This window comes from Carassius auratus, chromosome 24, assembly GCF_003368295.1.
Source record: "Carassius auratus strain Wakin chromosome 24, ASM336829v1, whole genome shotgun sequence".
Taxonomy (NCBI): Eukaryota; Metazoa; Chordata; class Actinopteri; order Cypriniformes; family Cyprinidae; genus Carassius; species Carassius auratus.
In genome coordinates this window covers 22,762,554-22,784,652 of record NC_039266.1, presented here as the reverse complement: position 1 = coordinate 22,784,652, position 22,099 = coordinate 22,762,554, and the positions used below count along the sequence as shown (strand labels likewise).

At 39.0% G+C, this 22,099-nt stretch overlaps 2 protein-coding genes and 1 pseudogene across 4 annotated transcripts in view; 2 read left to right on the top strand and 1 right to left on the bottom strand.

The window, feature by feature from the left end:
* The window catches only part of LOC113042670 (lethal(3)malignant brain tumor-like protein 4), a 21,900-nt gene extending 14,655 nt beyond the window's left edge, over positions 1 to 7,245 (top strand). For both annotated transcript variants that reach the window (XM_026201680.1, XM_026201681.1), the window contains exons 16-20: positions 1,025 to 1,135; positions 2,273 to 2,343; positions 4,641 to 4,810; positions 6,321 to 6,383; positions 6,784 to 7,245. In XM_026201680.1, the coding sequence (XP_026057465.1) occupies positions 1,025 to 1,135; positions 2,273 to 2,343; positions 4,641 to 4,810; positions 6,321 to 6,383; positions 6,784 to 6,936 (568 nt within the window). In that variant the 3' untranslated portion in view covers positions 6,937 to 7,245. The remainder of the gene's footprint in view (positions 1 to 1,024; positions 1,136 to 2,272; positions 2,344 to 4,640; positions 4,811 to 6,320; positions 6,384 to 6,783) is intronic.
* Positions 1 to 22,099, bottom strand: part of LOC113042671 (receptor-type tyrosine-protein phosphatase mu-like) — a 673,064-nt pseudogene that overhangs the window by 390,140 nt on the left and 260,825 nt on the right.
* LOC113042677 (transmembrane protein 200C-like) lies at positions 9,829 to 20,351 on the top strand. Of its 2 annotated transcripts, XM_026201696.1 has the most exons (3): positions 9,829 to 10,153; positions 10,690 to 11,002; positions 18,539 to 20,351. In XM_026201696.1, the coding sequence occupies exon 3, from the start codon at positions 18,560 to 18,562 to the stop codon at positions 20,003 to 20,005; it is 1,446 nt and encodes a 481-aa protein (XP_026057481.1). In that variant the 5' UTR covers positions 9,829 to 10,153; positions 10,690 to 11,002; positions 18,539 to 18,559; the 3' UTR covers positions 20,006 to 20,351. The 2 variants fall into 2 exon arrangements, with proteins under 2 accessions (XP_026057481.1, XP_026057480.1); XM_026201695.1 differs by lacking the exons at positions 9,829 to 10,153; positions 10,690 to 11,002 and adding an exon at positions 13,387 to 13,698.

Sequence of the window (22,099 nt, the reverse complement as noted above, 5' to 3'; positions counted from 1 at the left end):
TTTTTTTTTCTTTTACTTTTTCTATTTTTATATGCTTTTGTAAAAAATATATATATACATATATATATTGCTGTTCAGGTTTAATGTATTTTTCTTTTAATTTTAATTTAGTTCATTCTAGTTAGTAGTTATGTAGTTTTAGTTTATTTATTTTTTATATTATAATATTGTTATTTAGGTTTAATTTCAGTTTTGGGTACATATTAGTTATTTCCATTTAGACATTTTAGTGCTACTAATTTTCATTTGTTTACGTTTTTCATTGAATATTTAGGGTTTGTTTTATTTCAGCAATATTCAGCATTTTTTAATGTTTAGTATTTTTTATGTAGGATTTTCATTAGTTGTATTATTTTAAAACATTACTATTTAGGTGTAATTAATTTGACTGTCAGTTTTAGTTATTTATTTCTCCAGTTAGTCTAGCCTAATCTTAATCTTAAACTTATTTGGGTTAGTTTAGTTCATTATATTCAGTTCTGTGTTGCTAGACTAATGTGCTATGAGTGCGTTAAAGTTTTGTTCTGAATAATGCATATTTAAATATATGTGATTTTAGGGTTTATAGAAACTTTTAACATGTAAACAGTGAATTTGGCTTAATTCAGAAAGACAAACATTGTGTGAAGGTTTCATTCTGTGCGTTCCAAATGGACGTTAATCATTTTTTTAAACCACTTTTTATATTTTATTTCATATCAGCATTATTTCTATTCAGACACATTTTCAATGTTTCATTCTTGTAAGTTTTTTTTAAATATTGCTATTTAAGTTTAATTGTTTATTTCAGTTTTAGTTCCATTCTCATTTTTATTTATTTCCATGTTTTCATTATAATGCTTCAATTTGAACTCATTTCAGTTTCTTATTTACAAATGAAATGTTTCGTTCTAATAGTTTCTATTATTACAGCTTTCGTCTGAAGTCATTTTCGATGACCTGTCTGTGAAAACAGGTTTTTTGTAATTGTTGAATAAGCAGAACGGTTGTAATAGTTAGAGTGTAACGGTGATGTGTGTGTCAGGGTGATGACGGCGGTGTGTGACGCTGCTCCTCGTCTGCGCGGTCGACCTGCGATGATGAAGAAAGACGAGCCTCTGTCGCTCCTCGGGAAGAGACCTCGTGTTCCCAGCAGGTGAGACCTCCATGGACCATATCTGAGAATCTGAGGGAGCAAAGACATCGAAATTCTGAGAAAACCATCAATGAAGTTCTTAGCAATGCATATTACTAATCAAAGATTGAGTTTTGATATATTTACAGTAGGAGATTTACTAAATATCTTCATGGAACATTATATGAAAGTCATAAAAAGTCCTAAATATACAACATGTGTTTTAATCTTATATGGATCTGTTCTAAATGTACAGTGTATACCAGTGTCTTAAATCTGACTTTAAAAGCTGTGCAGAAACCCTGGAACATAAAGTGATGTGTGTCTCATTAGCGGTGTCACGTCTCACACACCGAGAGCAGAAGCTGACACCTGAACACACACACTCACACACACACACTTTATAATGCAGCACTGACACTCATTATTCACTGCAGGACCACAAACACACAAAACAGAAAAGGGTGGATGTTTTCTGTCCTACATTGAAGGATCATTTGGACAGAAACCTGATATATTTACAGTAGGTTCATGTATTTGGCAGATGCATTCAGGGATTACAAGGTATTGCATCTTATCATGCTGGGACATGCATTTAAAGGGACAGCTCACCTAAAATCCTCTAATCATTTCATCACTCTCATATTGTTCTAAACTTGTATGAGTTTCTTTCTTCTGTTGAACACAAAAGAAGAGATTTTGACATATTTGTGTAACTGAACGGTAGCTATTCATAGTACAGGAAACAAATGCAGTGGGAGTCAATGGCTGCCGTCAACTTTTTGGTTCCCAACATTCTTAAAAATGAGTGTAAACGATGACTAGGGATACACCGAAGTGAAAATGTTTTATTTTTTAACCATTGCATAAATTAAACAGCCAAAATGTGCTTTTTACAGTTTTTTCTTGGTTTTAAAAAACATACAAAACAACAATTTAAGATACAACATAACATTTAAGATTATTAATATTTATATATATGTATGTCCGGAAGTATTTAGACAGTGAGTTATTGTGCTTTTATCTTTATACAGGTACATGAACTTTCCACTAGTGTCTTGTTTAAAGACCGATCAAGACACACACTGATTAACAAGTGTTCTGACCTGAGTGTGTACAGTAAGTACAGTGTAAACGTGTGTGTGTTATATCTTTCAGACTCTCTGAGTCGAAGTATCTGTGTGTGAAGGAAGAGGAGGACGACATCGATGTGAACAGTGTTATTTCTGGTGAGTGTCTTGAGCAGAAAACACTGCATTTGTGAATCCAGCCGTTGTTTCTCTAATTATTTGCAGGTTTGATCTGATGTGATGTGAGCGCACTGAACTTGTGTTCTGCTGTTTGTTGCATCTGAGCTTGTTAGAGGTTTCTATGATGTGAGGATCTTGTGTTAAATCTGATCACAATCTCCAGATGATATCCAGCATTCAAGCAGACCAGAATATTCATTTTTGTCAGCAGGAGACAGAAGTGTGTGTGTGCGTGCGTGCGTGTGTTTGTAGTGTGTGTGTGTGTGTGTGCGTGCGTGCGTGCGTGTAGTGTGTGTGTGTGTGTGTGTGTGTGTTGGCTTCAAAAACACACTTTAAGAGTCTACGGGTGACGTCACGGACACTACGTCCATGTTTTTATACAGTCTATGGTATTACATAATAAAAGTCCCCACAATTCACAGAAATGTGTGTATGCTTGAAAAATAATAGAGTATTTCAAAAATAATAGTTGAAGTTTTGAATAAAGTTTTAGTCATTTCTCTAAATGTGTATTATTTTTATTAATCAATAATATAATAATTTATAGTTTATTTTATGTTTTCAGTTTTCAGTTTAATTTGAAAGTTTAAGAAGTATTTTATTTAGTCTTTTTTGTTAGTTTTTTTAAAAAGTCTACAGTGTATAATAATTAGTCCTTTATAAATTAATTTTCAGGTATAAATGTAAAGTAAAAAAATGCCTGTAAATATTTTGAAATGTTATTTTTGTCATGTTCAGTCTCCATTTGCTCGGGAGTGATGAGTTCAGATGTGTGTGTGTGTGTGTGTGTGTGTGTGTGATGGGTTGAGCCACACTCTCTCTCTCTCTCTCTCTCTCTCTCTCTCTGCTGCTCTTTTGCGTCCTGCGGTGATGTGTGTGTGTGAGCGGTGAGACTCTAATCGTTGCAGACGCCGTCCGCTCGCGTCCTCATCATCAGGCCTGATCTCTCCTGATCATGTGACACAACAGATTGCCAACAGTTGCCCAGACGACGATGCACTGTGACAATCGCCATGGCAACGGCTTGTGTAACAGGACACAGGTGGCAACGCAGATCAGAGTGAATGTCATCGTGCCAAACACCCGCCTGCAGAGACACCGCTGTGTGTGTGTGTGTGTGTGTGTGTGTGTGTGTGTGTGTGTGTGTGTGTGTGTGTGTGTGTGTCTCGCATCGATCACATGATGTCCGTGTCCTGTGCGCTGGCACCCCATGAGGCTCCTCAGTATTTGTGTCTCAGTCTGAGATCTGATGTTTGAGAATTACTGAATTATTTCAGAAAACATCACCATTAGATTTCGTTTCTCTTTTGGCTTAAAAGGAACAACTCGCCAAAAAAATTAAAAATGTGTGTCTTCATCAGGTTTGTAGAAATGTAGCACTGCATCAGTGTCTCATCAATGGATGCTCTGCAGTGAATGGGTGCCGTCAGAATGAGAGTCTGATAAAAACATCACAATAATCCACAGCACTCCATCAGTGAACCATCAGTGAACATCTGGAGAAGACAAAACCTGAAACACATCCAGCATTAAGATGATTTTAACTCAAACACATAGAGTCTATAATCCAGAATAACACTTCCTCCAGTGAAAAAGTGTTCTGGTCTGAATCAGGAGAGAAATCTGCACAGATCAAGCAGCGATTAAACAGATCTAAACTAATCTGTGAGAGACAACAGCAGATGCACTTCTTCCCTGGAGGAAGTGTTATTATGATTATAGACTCTATGTGTTTGACTCTCATTCTGACGGCACCCATTCACTGCAGAGCATCCACTGATGAGACACTGAGCTCGGTTTACCAGTATTTTCACACTGGAATATTATTTTTAAAACACTGTTTCTGAATAATTATTGGTAGTGAATAATTAGTCTGTCTTTCTTTCTGGTGTATTGGTGGTCAGTTCAGATATATCCCTACATTCATGTTTATTAATTTCCCGATGGAGAATAAGCGCAGGGTAACGGCTGATCACGGATCAGTTTCAGAGTTCCATGCGACTGCAAGCTAATGAAATGCAACAATCAAATGCAAACGAATATTTTGATTTAAATCTTATGTTCTTGCTAAAGTATACCCCTCTGTCAGAGATCAATCTCCATCCGATCTCATTCATATGATTTGTGAATAAACTACTTAAAACTATGAAAGATGGCTTTACTTTAGATCTTGATACAATTCTACTTTTGGCCATTTTGGGGTTGGTAGTTGATGTTAACCTGTGTTACTTCAAGACGTCTCATCACGTGTGTGTGTGTGTGTGTGTGTGTTTCAGAGCGTCCCGTGGACAGTCTCCAGCAGGCGCTCCATCAGTCCGTCTTCCTCTCAGCGATGTCTGCTCACCCGAGCCGTGATCTGCCGCTGTGTTGGGAGCAGCACTGTAAGCTTCTGCCCGGTGTGTCCGGCGTCCAGGCCAGTCGTGTGTCTCACTGGACCGCTGAGGAGGTGAGGAGCGCTCCGTCTCAATCAGTGCTGTGCCTGGAGCACTAAACCAGGCAGAACCAGCAGCTCTTCAAATACAGATCTATACATGTTAGATTATATATATATAATCAATAAATCCGGTTCGTTCAATCTCACACGTTTAAACCAGCAGAAGCTACTTGATCTAAACAAGATTCTTTTCAATACGCACTAATGTTTAAACGTGTTGGGGTCAGTAAAATGTTTCTGAAAGAAGTGTCTTCTGTTCACCAAGGCTGCATTTAGTTGATCAAAAATACAGTAAAAATGGTGTAATATAATTAGAATTTAAAACAAGTGTAGATGTGTTTGAGTAATCAGTGCATCCTGATACTGATGTTGTTGCTGGGAAATCAGAGCAGATATGAGAGCACCAGAGAAGCTCGGTCTGCTGCATCTTGGCTGTGGTTATACACAGTAATAAATTGAGATGTTGTTCAGAGATGCTCTCTGGAGTCGCTCTGTTTGATTAAAGTCCGGCGCGGCTCCAGAGACGCTCTTCTGAGCTTCTGAGAGAGAACATCTGCAGGGTCACATCAGATTCACCACAACATGCTGCTTTACATGACAATAAGATCATGAAGATTTGACTAATTCTATATTTAAAACAGGCTTTTGTACTAATTATTGTTAATTATTATTATTTTATGATGACTTGTACCTTAGTGGGTGATTTATAAAAAGTTATAAAGTTACTATATATATAATATATATTTTGTTAATTTATGTATTTTATTATTTGTATATTACATATTTATATAATTGTTTTGTTCTCTGTCAGAGACCCCGTTAACCGTGATAAAATATTTTTGTTATAATAATAATTTACCCACTACTTCAATATGAAACACAACAATGTTCTGTATATGATGCACAAATAAATGTATAATATATTTTATATAATTTTTGTAGTGAGGTCAAATGATTAATCACATCCAAAATAAAGTAAATGTGTGTGCACTGTGTATGTACTTTTATATATTAAATATATTTATATCGAATATAAATTAAATTAATATTAATATATACATGTACATATTTTCTAAATATACACAGAACACACAAGTATTATGTAAATAAATCTTTTATTTTGGATGCGATTAATTGCGATTAATCGTTTGACAGCACTAATATTATTAGTATTATCGTTATATTTTTGTTTGCAGGCACAGACCATGGTAAAATAGTTTTGGCTAATAATTATCCACTAAATAAATATGAGGATACAGTAGACAACAGTGTTCACAATAGTTACATGTATTAGTGATTAAAATAAAGTGAAATGTAACTGCAGCTGGTTACAGTTGCTAAGTAACACAGAAAATCTGTCACAATGTAACCTTGATTCTATCCTGCTGAGAACATCTAAAACAAGTGATGATGAATCTCTCTCTCTCTCTCTCTCTCTCTCTCTCTCTCTCTCTCTCCCTCTCTCTCTCTCTGTGTGTGTGTGTGTGTGTGTGTGTGTGTGTGTGTGTGTGTTTTCTCTCAGGTGGCTGATTTCATCCATTCTTTACCCGGCTGTGAGGAGCAGTCCAAGCAGTTCAGAGAGGAGGTACGTGTGGAGCTGAGGAGCGCTTTATCACGTTTCAAATCTGATTCTTTCTCTTACAGCCACAGCAGCTTTAAATCAAACAGAGACTAAAGAAAATACCACGTTACTCTTCCAGTATTCTCATTTCACGCATTTTAAATTCCCATACTGTCACATTGAGAACAAATGTTTCTAATTACTATTTGTGTCTCTGTTTCAAGTAAAAGAATCACAACAAACTTAACTTGAGAAGCAAAATTACTCATATATATTTTTTATAAACTGAAGAGTAGGTTTATTTATTTGTCTGGCTATCTGCAAGCATCAGTCTGTTTTGAAGGAAGAGAGATTGTAACATTATGCTGTGGTTATATGATGTAATCACACAGTCTGTAATGTGTTCTGTTGACTCCCTCACCAGCAAATCGACGGCAAGGCCTTTCTTCTGTTGACGCAGCGAGACATCGTTAAGATAATGAGTGTGAAGCTCGGCCCGGCGCTCAAGATCTACAACTCCATCCTGATGTTCAGACACGCCGAGGAGAAGAAGCAGCCGCCGGCGGGAGACACATGAAGCACAGATCAGTCTTCTGGATCATGCATTCCTCCGTCAGCGCTCATCACCCCGCGGCCTCGTCTCGTCAGGTCCCTCTTCTGCCTTTAAACCTGCTCCTCTCCTTCTCAAACTCAACCACGCGACAATCAAACACCGGCTCCGGCGTCTACCAGGGGTTTCTCTCACTCACGGTGCTATTTATACTCAAACACACACAGGTGAACAGCGACTACAGGATTAGCTCTTGAGTGTGTGTGTGTGTGTGTGTGTGTGTGTGTGTGTGAGAGTGGGTGTGTGTGAGTGTGAGAGAGAGAGAGTGAGTGTGTGAGAGAGTATGAGAGTGTGAGAGTGTGTGTGTGTGTGTGTGTGTGAGTGAGTGAGTGAGTGAGTGAGTGTGTGAGTGTGTGTGTGAGAGTGAGTGAGTGAGTGAGTGAGTGTGTGTGTGTGTGTGTGAGAGTGAGTGAGTGAGTGTGTGTGTGTGTGTGTGTGTGAGACTCTAAATGAACAGTTCATCCACTACTGAACATTCTGTCATCATGTACTCACGTGACCAATCCCCTGTGACTCTCATAAAACAACACGCAGCTGTGTTCATGGAAGTGAGTCGTGTAATCATCTGTACAGCTTTGAATAAGGGCTGAAAATATTTGGTTTCTCTCCAATCAAGGGCAACGATTAATCACGATTAATCACATTGTTTATATATTTGTGTGTGCTGTGTATATTTTTATATATATATATAAACACACATGCATTTATATATTGGAGAAAAATTTTGTTTATATATTAAATATATTTGTTATATATAAATTAGTGCTGTCAAACGATTAATCGTGATTAACTGCATCCAAAGAAAAGTTTTTGTTTACATGCTATATGTATGTATACCATGTTCATTTATTATGTATATATAAATAAATACACATAGAGTATACATTTTGAAAATATTTACATATATTCATATTATTGTATTTTATATTATATATGAATGTTTAATAAACAGCACATTTCTCTGATTTATATATACGGAATATAAATATACACAGCACACACAGATATTTTAACAAAAACTTTTATTTTGGATGCAATTAATCGTTTGAAAGAACTTATTTCAATGATAAGAATATAAATATATGTAATTGCATGTAAATATTTTTAATATATATACTATATATTTGTGTGTATTTATATATACATAATAAATATACACAGCACAGCACACATATATTGTGTAAACACTTTTATTTAGGATGCGATTAATCGGCTTGAGTTCTGTTGATATCAGTGAGGTTCAGAGAAACGTTTTTATGGTGCTCTTTGTGTGATTTTGGAAACAGAAGATGTTGTTTTGAAAGAAAGTGATTGGGGTTTGAGTAAATGATGAGAGGATGATCGTTAGTGTCTGAACTCTTCTGTGATACTCAGAGATTTCTGCCCGTTCTGTTACTTCCTCTAATTTAGTTTTATTTTGCACAGCTCTGTTTGATTTTACTGAACCTGCTGAATCACCTTTTATTTATTGTGCAAGATCAGCGTAGGTTTGCACAGGGAAGGATAATAATAATATATTGAAATGCCAAAAGGATTTGTTTTAAATTGAAGAGTGTTATTTTTGTGATGTATTGCGCAGAGAATTCGACCAATCCCTGTTTATTATTCTTGAAATATACTTTATTATTCTGAATTCTGGTTTCACATCAGGGGATTTTCTGACGATTATTTAAAGACTTGCTATAATGCACAAAGCAAACGAGATCTATATATCTATATATTTGCTATGAATTTTGACACTGGTGTGATTTCAATGCAGAATCCATCTCATGTTTATTTCATTTAGCCAGACGTCAGGAATGTGTTTTAGTTTTTGTCCCTTCAGTTTCCCAGCGCAGAATTAACCCTTTCATTGCATTGCTGTATTAGTTCAGTCCTTTCACTCTGATATGATGATTGATTTATTGATCATATGCTTTGTACATATTTATAAAGCTCTTTCTTAAACTCACTCACACTTTGTAAAACTGATTTCATTCAGTCACATCAGCACCCTAATAAACCGAGCGAATCTCCTCCGAAGTCTGTCGTCTCTGGAGCTACTGAATTAGATCAGATTTCAGCTGGAGATGTGTGGGTTTATCATCGCTGGATGATCATAATTCACTGTGAGAGATCAGGACACACGAAATGTAGTCTGTCTTTCTCCACAGCAGACGCACATCTCCTCTGTCTTTCTGTAGGACTGCAGCAGCATTAGTGAAGGAACGCATTGATTCATCCGTGTTTATTAATAGAGGTCAGCTCAAGCAGAACAAACAGGAGAATCTGGACCTGGAGCTGTTCATCTCAATCTCAGTTCTTATAGTGTAATTTATCACTGGTGAAGCTGATAAAGGAGTAGCTGATCAAAAATGCGCTCATCCCAGATCAGGATGAGTTTGTGTCTTCATCAGGTTTGTAGAAATGTAGCACTGCATCAGTGTCTCATCAATGGATGCTCTGCAGTGAATGGGTGCCGTCAGAATGAGAGTCTGATAAAAACATCCCAATAATCCACAGCACTCCAGTCCATCAGTGAACATCTGGAGAAGACAAAACCTGAAACACATCCAGCATTAAGATGATTTTAACTCAAACACATAGAGTCTATAATCCATAATAACACTTCCTCCAGTGAAAAAGTGTTCTGGTCTGAATCAGGAGAGAAATCTGCACAGATCAAGCAGCGTTTAAACAGATCTAAACTAATCTGTGAGAGACAACAGCAGATGATGAAGTTTATCAATGGAGGAAGTGTTATTATGATTATAGACTCTATGTGTTTGACTCTCATTCTGACGGCACCCATTCACTGCAGAGCATCCACTGATGAGACACTGATGCAGAGCTAGATTTCTCCAAACCTGATGAAGACACACACTCTCTGATAAACAGTACATGGGTATTTTTTTCAACCCATTGTTGTTTTTGGCTGAACTATTCTAAGAAAACTTTAAAAGCTTTAAATAGTCTTTAAAAGATGTTCAGTAAGAGGGAATCATGGAGCTGTTTAAGTCTGTAAGTGTGAATGAATCATCAGTGTGTGAGAGATACAGCTGCATAAATATCTTCTCTGAATCACACATTGTTTCAGTCAGTCTACTGAGATTCTGTGATGGACCGTGTCCTCCGAGGTGCATCCGTCATGACCCCTGAGCTCCACGATGAAGATGTGAGTCGATCTGAGGAAGACACGGAGTTGGTTTGTGGTTCATCACTGTATTATAATACACACTAACTGTCTGTGTAATAAAACTCGGTGTGGTTTTACTGTGTTCAACTATTAGAAAGTATAGTGATATTGGAGACAGAATTCACAATATTATCCTAATTTTTAATTAGATAAATGTGTCCTGCAGCACAGAAGCAGTCATCAGTGTCACAGACGTATATTTGGAGAAATAGACAACAATACACTGTATGAGTCACAATTATACATTTCTCTTTTATGACAAAAATCATTAGGATATTAAGTAAAGATCATGTTCATGAAGATATTTAGTAAATCTCCTACTGTAAATATATCAAAACTTAATGTTAGATTAGCAATATGCATTGCTAAGAACTTCATTTGAACAACTTTGAAGATGATTTTTATCAATATTTAGATTTTTTTGCTCCCTCAGATTCCAGATTTTTAAATAAAGTTGTCCTCCAAACCACACATCACTGGAGAGATGATTTATTCAGCTTCAGACGATGCATTCATCTCTATTTCTGACTGGTTTTGTGCTGCAGAGTCACAAATCATCGAACAAAAGCACTGCTAGAGTCTGTGACAACTAGCCCCGCTCTGATGCCTGCAGCACTTCCTGGATGCTGTTCTCCATGTGAGTGGTTAGCTGAAGGCCTCTGGAGGATTCTGGGAGAGTGTGATGGTGCAGGTCTGTGGGAATCCTCTTCAGCTCTTGATCGTGTCTTGAGGCGAGATGCAGGATCTTCAAAGGCCTCGGAAGTTTGTCTTAATGAGCGTCTCTCTGAGGCCCGAGCCGTGTTCGTTTGCAGCGTTTCATCTTCATCCTGTGCTCAGCCTCTACAGGAAGCACTTTAGGTGATTGTTACAGATAAAGTGGAGCGTTAGCAATTAATCATGCTGCTGTTCACAAGTGCAGGCCTTTGATGGTGAAAAGAGTTCCAGATGTTACAGTAACACTACTCTCCAGCGGTGTGCAGGAGAAACATCACAAGTAACGAGACTTACTTCATCTGAGGGAGCAACTTATTGATCTTTGAGTTGATATCTGGAATGATATTGATCATATACAGCAGGGGGGGCGTTATGGGGGGGCTAAGGGGGCTGGAGCCCCGAATGTTTTCAGGCCGAATGTTTTTATTACTACCATGCCATCAATGAGTTTTCATGCCCAATAAAGTAATTTATATTAGAATTTAAATAAATAAATAAATAAATATCTCTCGACTCTCACGTCCACAGTGTCTGTAAATTTACCTAAGTAAGTTACACGTTGTCATTCACACCCGACGAAAACCGCCCACTGAGTCTAGTGCTTCTGACTGACATGTAAACTGGCCAACCATCGATGAGTGTCTGTACGATCCAGCCAATGAAATGAGCAGGCGGTTTCTTGGCGTGTAGTATTTTACTAGATCAATTTATTTGAAAATTAAAATGGATATTGCAAAATTCATCATCTTCTTCTTCAAAAAAAAGGAAGTAAACCCCCCCCCCCCAGCCAAAACACTTGAACGCCAAGATACAACAGCTTCAGGTATCTGTAACTTTTAATCTTATTATATTTCTTTTTCGGTTTTAAATTGTGTCTGATTTAACGTTACATTTTGAACATCTAACAGTTAACGGTTGCGGAGCACAGTCTTTAGGACACATACACCGCTCCGAACTCCCGAACTGATTCAAATGATTTGTGATCCCCAAACTGACTCAAATGATACGCGATCCCGCTCCAACTCCCAAACTGGAGTCAGATGACTCAAGTGATTCGCGATCCCGCTACGAACTCCCGAACTGACTCAAATGATTCGCGATCCCCAAATTGACTCAAATGATTCGCGAACCCGCTATGAACTCCCGAACTGACTCAAATGATTCGCGATCCCAATAATTAAAAGTGTGCACATTGAGAGAAATAAACAGCAGATGTTCATGTTAACAACTTCTTTAACTTGAGCAAACGCTGCTGATACATATACATTTGTTAATAAAGTAAATAAAACGAAAACATGAATGTTTTAATGCTACTGAATAAAAATAAACGATCCACTCGAAATCTCTGCTCATCATGACAGCACCTGGATCAGTGAGCTGCGTCTCGGGCCTATGACGTCACTTCCATGGAGGCATGTTGTACACGCCCCCGTCCATTGACTCCGCCCCCACGTCAAAACAGTGCCACAAAGAGAGACGTGCAGAAAAGTGAAGCGCAAAGGAAAAATGGCTTCACACGCTCAAACTAGACTGACACGCAAAATAAAAGCAGCGTTGCAAATAAATTAATAGATATGACCATGGAAAATATGTATAGCAAAATCATTGCTTTCGCGCTGTTTCATTTGTTTTGCAATTCTTAATTTTTGTTTGCATAAAGCAAATGTATTTTCCTCAATACTTTAAATAAAATGTTTTAAATTTGTTTTTGTTTTTATTGTTTTTGTATATTTTAAACAAGGTAAATCTTTCTTATTTATTAAAATAAAAAAGTCACATACATGGATTTTTCTGGGCTAAGCCCCGGATCTCCATTCACCCTAGAACCACCCCTGATATACAGTAATGGTATTGATTTGATCTACGCTTCACTTCAGTTTACCACTTGAGTTTAATGAGCTGATCAACTGTTTATCATGCATTAAGATAGTTCTTCTGGCAGGTCATTTATTCTTCCTCTAGTGCAGGAAGAGCATCTGCTACAGTGATGTTTTGGACATGTTTGATGTTCTCTGAAGCACCAGGATAGTGTCAAAGCCAGAAAACATGAAATGGGTTCAGTACAATGTGTATTTTGTATAAATCTGAAAGTACAATGGTGCCACCCCTAGTGAAAAACAAATATACTAAAATATATTTGAAATGCATGTATTTTGGATAAGTATAGTAAAAAAAAATACATTTGTGTTTTATAATGATTTTGTTTTCATCTGACAGTTTTTAAACTTCAAATTTCAAAACCTTGCAATAGCGAAATGATTAACTGTAGATGGCCATAATGTTCGTCTGACTGGGGAACGAACCGTTCTTACAAACTGTTAACAGCTTGATATGTGTGAAGTTCAGAGAACCCAGCAGATCCGTGATGAAGATATTGACATGGCATTATTATTTCATTCTGACACTCGTCTGTGGTGCATGTTCCTCTGCTCACGAGCATGTTCCGTTCCGAGCGCGTGGAGGGTGTTCGTGTCTGTTTCTGACCAGCACAACAAAGAGCCGCAGGTAGTGAACGCAGGGCGACGCGCGCGTGACGCGTCACGAACGCCGTCGCTCATCGGGTTAAACCGTTTAGAAAGCAGTTCTTCAAATCCTGCAGCTTGCACCGGATTCGGTCTGCGGTATCATAGCAACAACACCGGAGAAGCGGCGTAACATCATCCGCAGTAACAGCGGAACCCGAACCGAACCGGACCGGAGCGGAGCTCTGGAGCGGGGAACCGGCGCGCGGACAGATCCCGGACTCGAATTAACGGACTAAAGGCGCAGAATGCGGTCTCGTGAAGAGAGAAAGTTTGCGTGTCGTTGCCCGAGCGCGAATCTGTTAGTCGTGTTTCACGGTAAGCGATGGTTTCCTCCTCGCACGTTCCTTCCCCGTGTAGATGTATGATTTATCGAGGGATGGATCTATAAATCGATCGATAGATGAATGCGTGTCTGTCTCAGTGTGTTGTGTGTTAAATGTACCGAATGTCTGTCACGCGCGTTATTTTCACGCGTAAACCTCACCGATTCTCCGGTTTGTGTTCAGTTTGACGTTCATCTGGAGAGACAGCTCGTTTTAAACGATGAGGATTCCTTGTTTTGTTTAACTGCTTCGTCAAAAAAACCTCACAGCACTTGCTTTCAGAGCAGCTCAGTTCCACAATCACCATTGTATTGACACTCACTGCAGGTTTTATTCAGCTAAACTCTATTTATGCTCCTGAAGTCTGTATTGAGATGATAGAAGTGTCCAATATGAGCATTAGGGTTTGTGACTGTAGATCTCATTCATGACAGACTAGTGTTGATCTGAAGCACAGGCTTGGGTGAACCTGACTGTTTCGGGTTTAGAAGGAGGCTCTCGGGTCAGATGTGATCGATGCATGTAAGGTTGGGTTGTGTTCTTCTGTGATTTAGAGATCCTCCAGGATCAAGATGCTGAGGACTCGTGCATCTCTGTAAAATATGATGAAAGCTGTAAATGTGTCTCAGGGAAGCGATGCAGATTATCACAACACCTTGAAGATCTTCGGTGTACTGCACACCGCTCTGTGCTGGATGAGAAGCAGGCATCTGAATAAGAACAGTGTTTTCTGCAGAGGTTGTTGCATCACGTTTCTACTGCGCTTGGTCAAGTAAGATCTTGTTTAAAACCAGTGCAATAATTCATGAGATGTTTGTCAGAGCTCATTAACGCATGCAGCGAAGCACATGAGAATCTGTTCAAGATGACGATCTCTCACAGCTGGAATAATGAAGACACTCTCGTGCATTAACTGCATGCATGAAACCACATCTTTGTGCTTTTACATTAGAAACCTGCAGATGGCTGAAAAACACTTTACCATTATAACATAAAGGGTTTGAAAACAGGACTCGAGTTAAAGCAGCTTCCTTATTAGAATCCAAATCTTGCATTAGAGACCAGATTTCATGTTGGAGACCAGATCCTTATTTACTGTGGTCAGGGTCAGGATGTAACGGCGGGAACATTTATCACGATTACAGTGACCTGGATGATGTTTTACAGCCAAACTCATGCTGGCAGTCTGTCATCTGGTGTTGTGTCCTCATGACGTGTTTATTGTCCCCCGCTGCTCTCCGTCCAGTCCTTCAGAAATGAACATTAAAGGTCATTGTGATCCATGAATCCTTCTCGGCCGTGTTTGAGATGTGTGTTGATGTGTGTGTCTCTGATGCGCCGCTCGTTTCTCGGTTTGCTTTGATGTGGGAGGATCCACACACACCTTTGATCTCGCGGTCATCCGTTTGTCTGGACCGATGGAGCGTTTTCAGCTTGATTTGATTAAACCTGGAGTCCTCCGTTGCCAGACGCTCGCAGGAATTCAGCAGATCTCTAAATCTCTGTGGAAATATAGAAGCAGAGCCAAGGCACAAATATGGCAGCTGTCTTTAAAAGCGGTGTGTTTTCTAACACCTGTGGATTGTGTTAGAAGTGAAAGAGCGGTGTGTTAGTAGTGAAGCAGAATGAGACATTAGTGATGGAGTTCAAGCACATCTAGAAGGACATTCAGCTGCATGTAAAGTTAAACAACAGTTTGTGGTTTTGCACTATTTGCAGGTTTGTTGTGAAGGAATAGTTAAAATGCGCTCATCCCAGATCAGGATGAGTTTGTGTCTTCATCAGATTTGTAGAAATGCAGCACTGCATCAGTGTCTCATCAATGGATGCTCTGCAGTGAATGGGTGCCGTCAGAACGAGAGTCTGATAAAAACATCCCAATAATCCACAGCACTCCAGTCCATCAGTGAACATCTGGAGAAGACAAAACCTGAAACACATCCAGCATTAAGATGATTTTAACTCAAACACATAGAGTCTATAATCCATAATAACACTTCCTCCAGTGAAAAAGTGTTCTGGTCTGAATCAGGAGAGAAATCTGCACAGATCAAGCAGCGTTTAAACAGATCTAAACTAATCTGTGAGAGACAACAGCAGATGATGAAGTTTATCAATGGAGGAAGTGTTATTATGATTATAGACTCTATGTGTTTTACTCTCATTCTGACGGCACCCATTCACTGCAGAGCATCTTCTGATGCAGTGCTAGATTTCTCCAAACCTGATGAAGAAACAAACTCATCCTGATCTCAGATGAACTGAAGGTGAACACATTTCTGAACTACTCCTTTAAGAGAAGCAGTGCAGTTTCACAGATTGAGCAGCAGTGTGTAATAAAGCTTGAATGATCCTCTGTACACACTTATCAGCTGACAGGAGGGAAATAAAGATTTCTCTCAATGCTTTTCTGTGATGTGATTGAGTCGAGGATAATAAAACTGCACTGTCATTCACGCGGCGTTCAAGAGATCCACTGTCTCTGCATTCAGAGATAAATCAGGTTTTCTAGAATCATATCTGTGTGAAAGTCAGTTGATCGTTCGGTTTACTGCTGAAAGATTCATGAGTGACGAGAACACGTTTATTCACGGTCAGGAGGTTTATGAAGCACTGGAGGTCATCATCAGAGGTCGTATCTGCTGATTCATGTTAAATCAATCGTGTTAAATCAGAAAATGAGACAATACTGTGAAATATGAAGACAAATACTGTACAAAAACTGAACCAAACATATACAAAATAAGAAAAATGTCGACAGAGTTTTTGAAGTCAGCTCAAAGTCAAGAGAATTGTCAGACAGAGAGAATAACAGCATTAAGAGATGATTAACAGTAGAAGAAACCACAGCAGCTTTCAGTCTGTCCACAGCATGCAAACATTGTTTTACATCAGTGTCCTGCAGCACAGAAGAGTCATCAGTGTCTCAGACGGATATTTGGAGAAATACACAACAATACACTGTATGAGTCACAATTATACATTTCTCTTTTATGACAAAAATCATTAGGATATGAAGTAAAGATCATGTTCATAAAGATATTTAGTAAATCTCCTACTGTAAATATATCAGAACTTAATGTTAGATTAGTAATATGCATTGCTAAGAACTTCATCTGAACAACTTTAAAGATGATTTTCTCAATATTTTGAATTTTTTTTTTTTTTTTTTTGCTCCCTCAGATTCCAGATTTTAAACTAGTGTAGCTTTCAGATGATGTATGAATCTCAATTTCTAAAAAGAAAACAAGGCCCTTATGACTGGTTTTGTGTTCCAGGGTCACATATGTATTTAATGGATGTGTTTGATCATCTTTGGTATTAGCACGTGTGAAACAGAAGGCAGTGATCAAGTTAAAGTTCAGCTCGTATCGTATATGAACTAAACAAACAAGATGTTTTCCTGCAGTTTCATCAGCTTTTATGTCAAATCATCGAACAGATGCTTTTCATTTTGCTGTGTGAATCCTGTCATCTGTCTCTGTCTCACACTGCTTCTGTTCTTCTTACACTCGTGTGTGTCGCTGATCTCTGCTGTGTGTGTGTGCTGCATTAACACACACCGTCCATCTGCTGTTCACAAGCGTCTCGCTCCTCTCAGAGTCAGTCTCTCATTCACAGCCTTCCAGACACTAGAGAACTTCCATCAGATCATGGGACATCCAGCTAATGAAGAACCGTCTGTGTGTGTGTGTGTGTGTGTGTGTGTGTGTGTGTGTGTGTGTGTGTGTGAGTGTGTGAGTGTGTGTGTGTGTGTGTATATCATATCAGGACACAACTCTGTATAATGACATGGGTATGACACAGGTATTACAAGGAGAGGGTTCTTATGAGGACATAACCCATGTCCCCATTTTTCAAAACACTTATAAATCATACAGAATGAGTTTTTTTGAGAAAGTAAAAATGCAGAAAGTTTCCTGTGAGGGTTAGGGTTAGGTGTAGGGTTGGTGAAGGGAGATAGAATATACAGTTTGTACAGAATAAAAACCATTACACCTATGGGATGAACACACTTTACACAAAAACAAACATAAGTGTGTGAGTGTGTGTGTGTGTGTGTGTGTGTGTGTGAGCGTGTGTGTGTGTGTGTGTGTGTGTGTGTGAGCGTGTGTGTGTGTGTGTGTGTGTTTGAGTGTGTGAGTGAGTGTGTGTGCATGCGTGAGCGTGTGTGTGTGCATGCGTGAGCGTGTGTGTGTGTGTCTGTGTGTGTGTGTGTGTGTGTGTGTGTGTGTGTGTGTGTGTGAGTGTGTGTGTGCGTGTGTGTGTGTGTGTGTGTGTGTGTGTGTGTGTGTGTGTGTATACACATCAGTGTTGGGATTATTCTGGTAACAGCTCAGAAGTCTCTTCTGCTCACCAATAATGCATTTCTTTTTATTTATATTGTGAAAATATTATAGTTTAGAACATCTGTTTTCTGTGTGGATCTGTGTTAAAGTGTAATTTATTAGTGTCACTTGATCAAGCTAGATGAATAAATGTATTATTCCTTTATTTATTAATTTATTTTAAATACCTCTTTTTTAATGCTAGTGTGTTATGGTTTGTATATGCTGTGTAGCATACATTTGATATGTATATGTTTTTTGTCAATGTTACTTTTTTTATCTACATTGTTAATCTTCTATGTTACATAAAACAAAAGTAAAAACCCTTTCTGTTTGTACTGCGTTTGGCTAAACCCTCATTTGCATATTTTTGTTCTTTTGATTGCTTCTCATTTGTAAGTTGCTTTGGATAAAAGCGTCTTCTAAAGGCCTGAATGTAAATGTCTAGATCTCGCGGTGTTCCCAGCACACACTAATGTTCTCATATTCTCTGTATCTTCTCAGGATGATTAATTGAGCAGCATCATGATCGCCACAGGGGGTCTGCTGCGGATATCTGCCAGGAGACAGGACTCGCTCCGCGCCAAGAACCGAGCCGAGAACAAGCGCAAGAGGAAAGAGAAGAAAAAGAGGAAGAATGAGGTGGTGGTGGTGAAAGGAAAGCTGAAGCTGTGCTCTGTGTCTGGACTGGTCGCTGCTGTGGGGATCCTGGTGCTTCTGGTTGGAGTGGCCATGGCTGTGTTGGGCTACTGGCCCAAAGAGAGTCCACTGTACCCAGGACTGATGACCACACAGGACTCTCCGAGGACTTACGAGAGCCGAGGGTCACTCAATGTGACCGGCAGACCGCCTTGGGATCTCCTAGATCAAGACTTCAGGAGCGCTAATGGGACTGCTGAGCTGGATCCACCTAAACTGGGAGCGTTCACTGCATTTATCAACAGATACCTGTACTCAGACCAGCTGAAGGTGTTCGGACCTTTAATCATGGGCATCGGGATCTTCCTATTCATCTGTGGCAATGCAGTACTTCATGAAAACAGAGACAAAAAGACTAAAATCATTAACCTCAGAGACATCTACTCAACGGTGATTGACATTCATAGTCTGCGGAGCAAGGAGTCGGCGCCGCTCAACGGATTCATGAACTTCTGCCAAGCGAAAGACACCAAACCGAACGGTTCCCCTCATAAGGGATCGTCTAGCATGATCCCATCCCGGCGACCGTCTACCACCATCCCACGAGTCTCGTCTTTGGAAAGACAGAGCTTTACGGACACCGTCTACAGCATCTATCGAGATCAGAACCGATGGGAAACCAGGAGCTCTTCGGTCAACGCTTTCACGCTTCCAATGATGAAGCTCAACCACCGAGGAGCTCAGGAAAGAAGGGGTTCGGATAAAACCGGCGAGGCCAAGCGAGAGTTCCTGGACGCCGAGGACGTTTGCAGGCGTTTGGAGGATTTGGAAGCGTCTCGGACCACCACGAAGGCCAAAGTGGAACCTCATCCCAAGTCGGATTCGGTGGAGGTTTACAGGAGCGGTGGGAGTTTACAAGGAGCTCCTCGCGTCTCTCTGCAGGGTTCCCAGGTTCAGCTGCTCTTGTCCAGTTCTCCGAGTCGCAAGGCCACCGGATCGCACCTGTCCTTGAGCGCTCTGTCTGACCTCTCCAGGTGTATGGATCTGGACATCTGTCCGTCCAGTCCTCCAGTGGTGCGATCGAGACGGCTCAGCTGTCCTCGGCTGGAGGGACTCAGCAGCGGAGGCTACACCAAACTTGAAGGCCTTGGCGGCGAATCCTTCGAGTCCACAGACAACGCCACGCTCAGTCGAGAGAGCTCCGCTGAGGTTTGGGAAAAGGACCAGGAGTGTACCACGATCAGACAGTATTCAAAGAAACAGAAACTCCTAATGGTTTCCCAGTCGGACACCACTCTAGAAGATGTGGACACGGAGAGAGCAGATGTTTAACTGTCTGACACACAGTGATGGTCTTCAGATCGCAGTCTGAACTAGGGATGCACGATGTTAGATTTCTGCCCATATATTTCTGTCTTTCCTGTGTGGAAATTATCAACAAATTATTTTATCTTTGGATAGTTTTGAAGTTATACAAAAAAAAAAAATCTTTTAGAGCTCCTTGTATTTATTTTTAACAATCCATACGCAGAAACATATTTGACGTTAATGAAGAATAATTTAATTTATTAGTGTCATGTTTGTGATTTTTATTCATGTCAGAAATAGCTTCTGACCTTTAAATCAAAACAGACTTGTGATTTAATCACATAAAATAGCTTCATTTATTAAGAAACACATGTATCTTAATGTTATTTGTGTATTTTACTTTCTTTTTATTACAAGTACATGACCAGTCAAATGTTTTTAAACAGTAATTTATTTTTAAGAAGACTTCTGCTCACCAAGGCTGAATTTATTTTATCCAAAATACAGAAAAACATTTATATTGTGAAATATTATTCTAGTGTAAATCCTCTGTTTTCTGTGTGAATCTGTGTTAAAGTGTGATTTATTTCTGTGATGTGCAGCTGTTTTTTCAGCATCATTCCTCCAGCATTAAAATATAATATTAAAAACAGTTGAGTAAATTTTGTTTTCAGGATTCTTTGATGAATAGAAAGATCCAAAGATAGAAAAAGAATAGAAATTATTTTATTTCACAAGGATGCATTAAATTGATCACAGTTAATGATAAAGACATAATTTTTCTAATTATTTTTCTGAACTTTCTATTCATCAAAGAAAACTGAGAAAAAAAATTATACTCTGCTGTGTTCAACACTGATGATAATCATCATATTATTCTGATTTCTGAAGATCATGTGACACTGAAGACTGGAGGAATGATGCTGAAAATACAGCTCTGAAATAACAGGAATAAATTACAGTTTAAACTATATTAAAATAGAAAGCAGTTATTCTAAATTGTAAAAGTATTTCACATTTTTACTGTTTTTGCTGTATTTTGGATGAAATAAATGCAGGCTTGGTGAGCAGAAGAGACTTCTTTAAAAACATAAAAAATCTCACTGTGCAAAAACCTTTGACTGGTTATTTTTTCAAATTCGTCTGATGTTTATTTTCTCAGATTCCGGAAACGTTCTGATAATATCGTGCATCCCTAATCGAACCGCTGACTGAAACACTGTCACTGTGTTCTCAGTCTTTAACACGGTTTCTCAAGGAACTACAAGCAGAATCCTGACGGGAACGAAGAGACTTTCAGCATGATAGCACAGCTGTGCTCACTAGATCTTTACACTTCCAGTAGTAGATTATTTGTGGCTGTTTGCTGTCTGAGCAGCATGTTTTATACTGTCATCTACTTTTTTAACCAAATCATCGGTTATTTTTAGAAAATGTCTTGATAGCAATATCTCATTCTAAAGGTTCCCTGCTTGTGTGGGAAATGTTTATGTTTGTGTTTTTCCTCCGAGATGTTATCTACACGTGTCAGTCTTTACTTCTAGTATGTTTGACAGTGTTTCACGTGGTTCAGTCTGAAATGTATTGTCCATTACAGAATACTGAAAATATCATGAGACGCTGAAGTGTAGTGTGTCACATGAGTTTTGGGGACGATTAATTAAAGATGAATCAAAGCAGAGAGAAACACTGATGCTGCAAATGTTCTTCAATATCTCCGTCCATAAATCTGTTTCATTAATGAGAGACTGAAGATGAGGTTTCAAGTGTAATTCATTAACGTTTATTTGAATTTGGAGTTTGTCTCAGTAAGTTCATCGGTGCACTCAGACGTGTGCATCGAAGGGTTAACAGCTCCATCCTGGTTTGAAATAGCTCTCAAACATCTGAAATGCATTATGTAACAGTCAATGCTGTTTATGTAACGCTTCTAAAACACACCCTCGATCTCCCAGCATGCACTGCAGCTCGTGTTCAGCTGAATACAGCTTCTCAGTTCAGCTGGGGTTTCAATAAGGTGCAGTGCATCATGGGTATGAATGAGGTCACAGAGGCATCATCACAGTAAATGATTTGCTGTAAATACAGTCAGAGACTGATGTGTCCTCCAGCGCCACC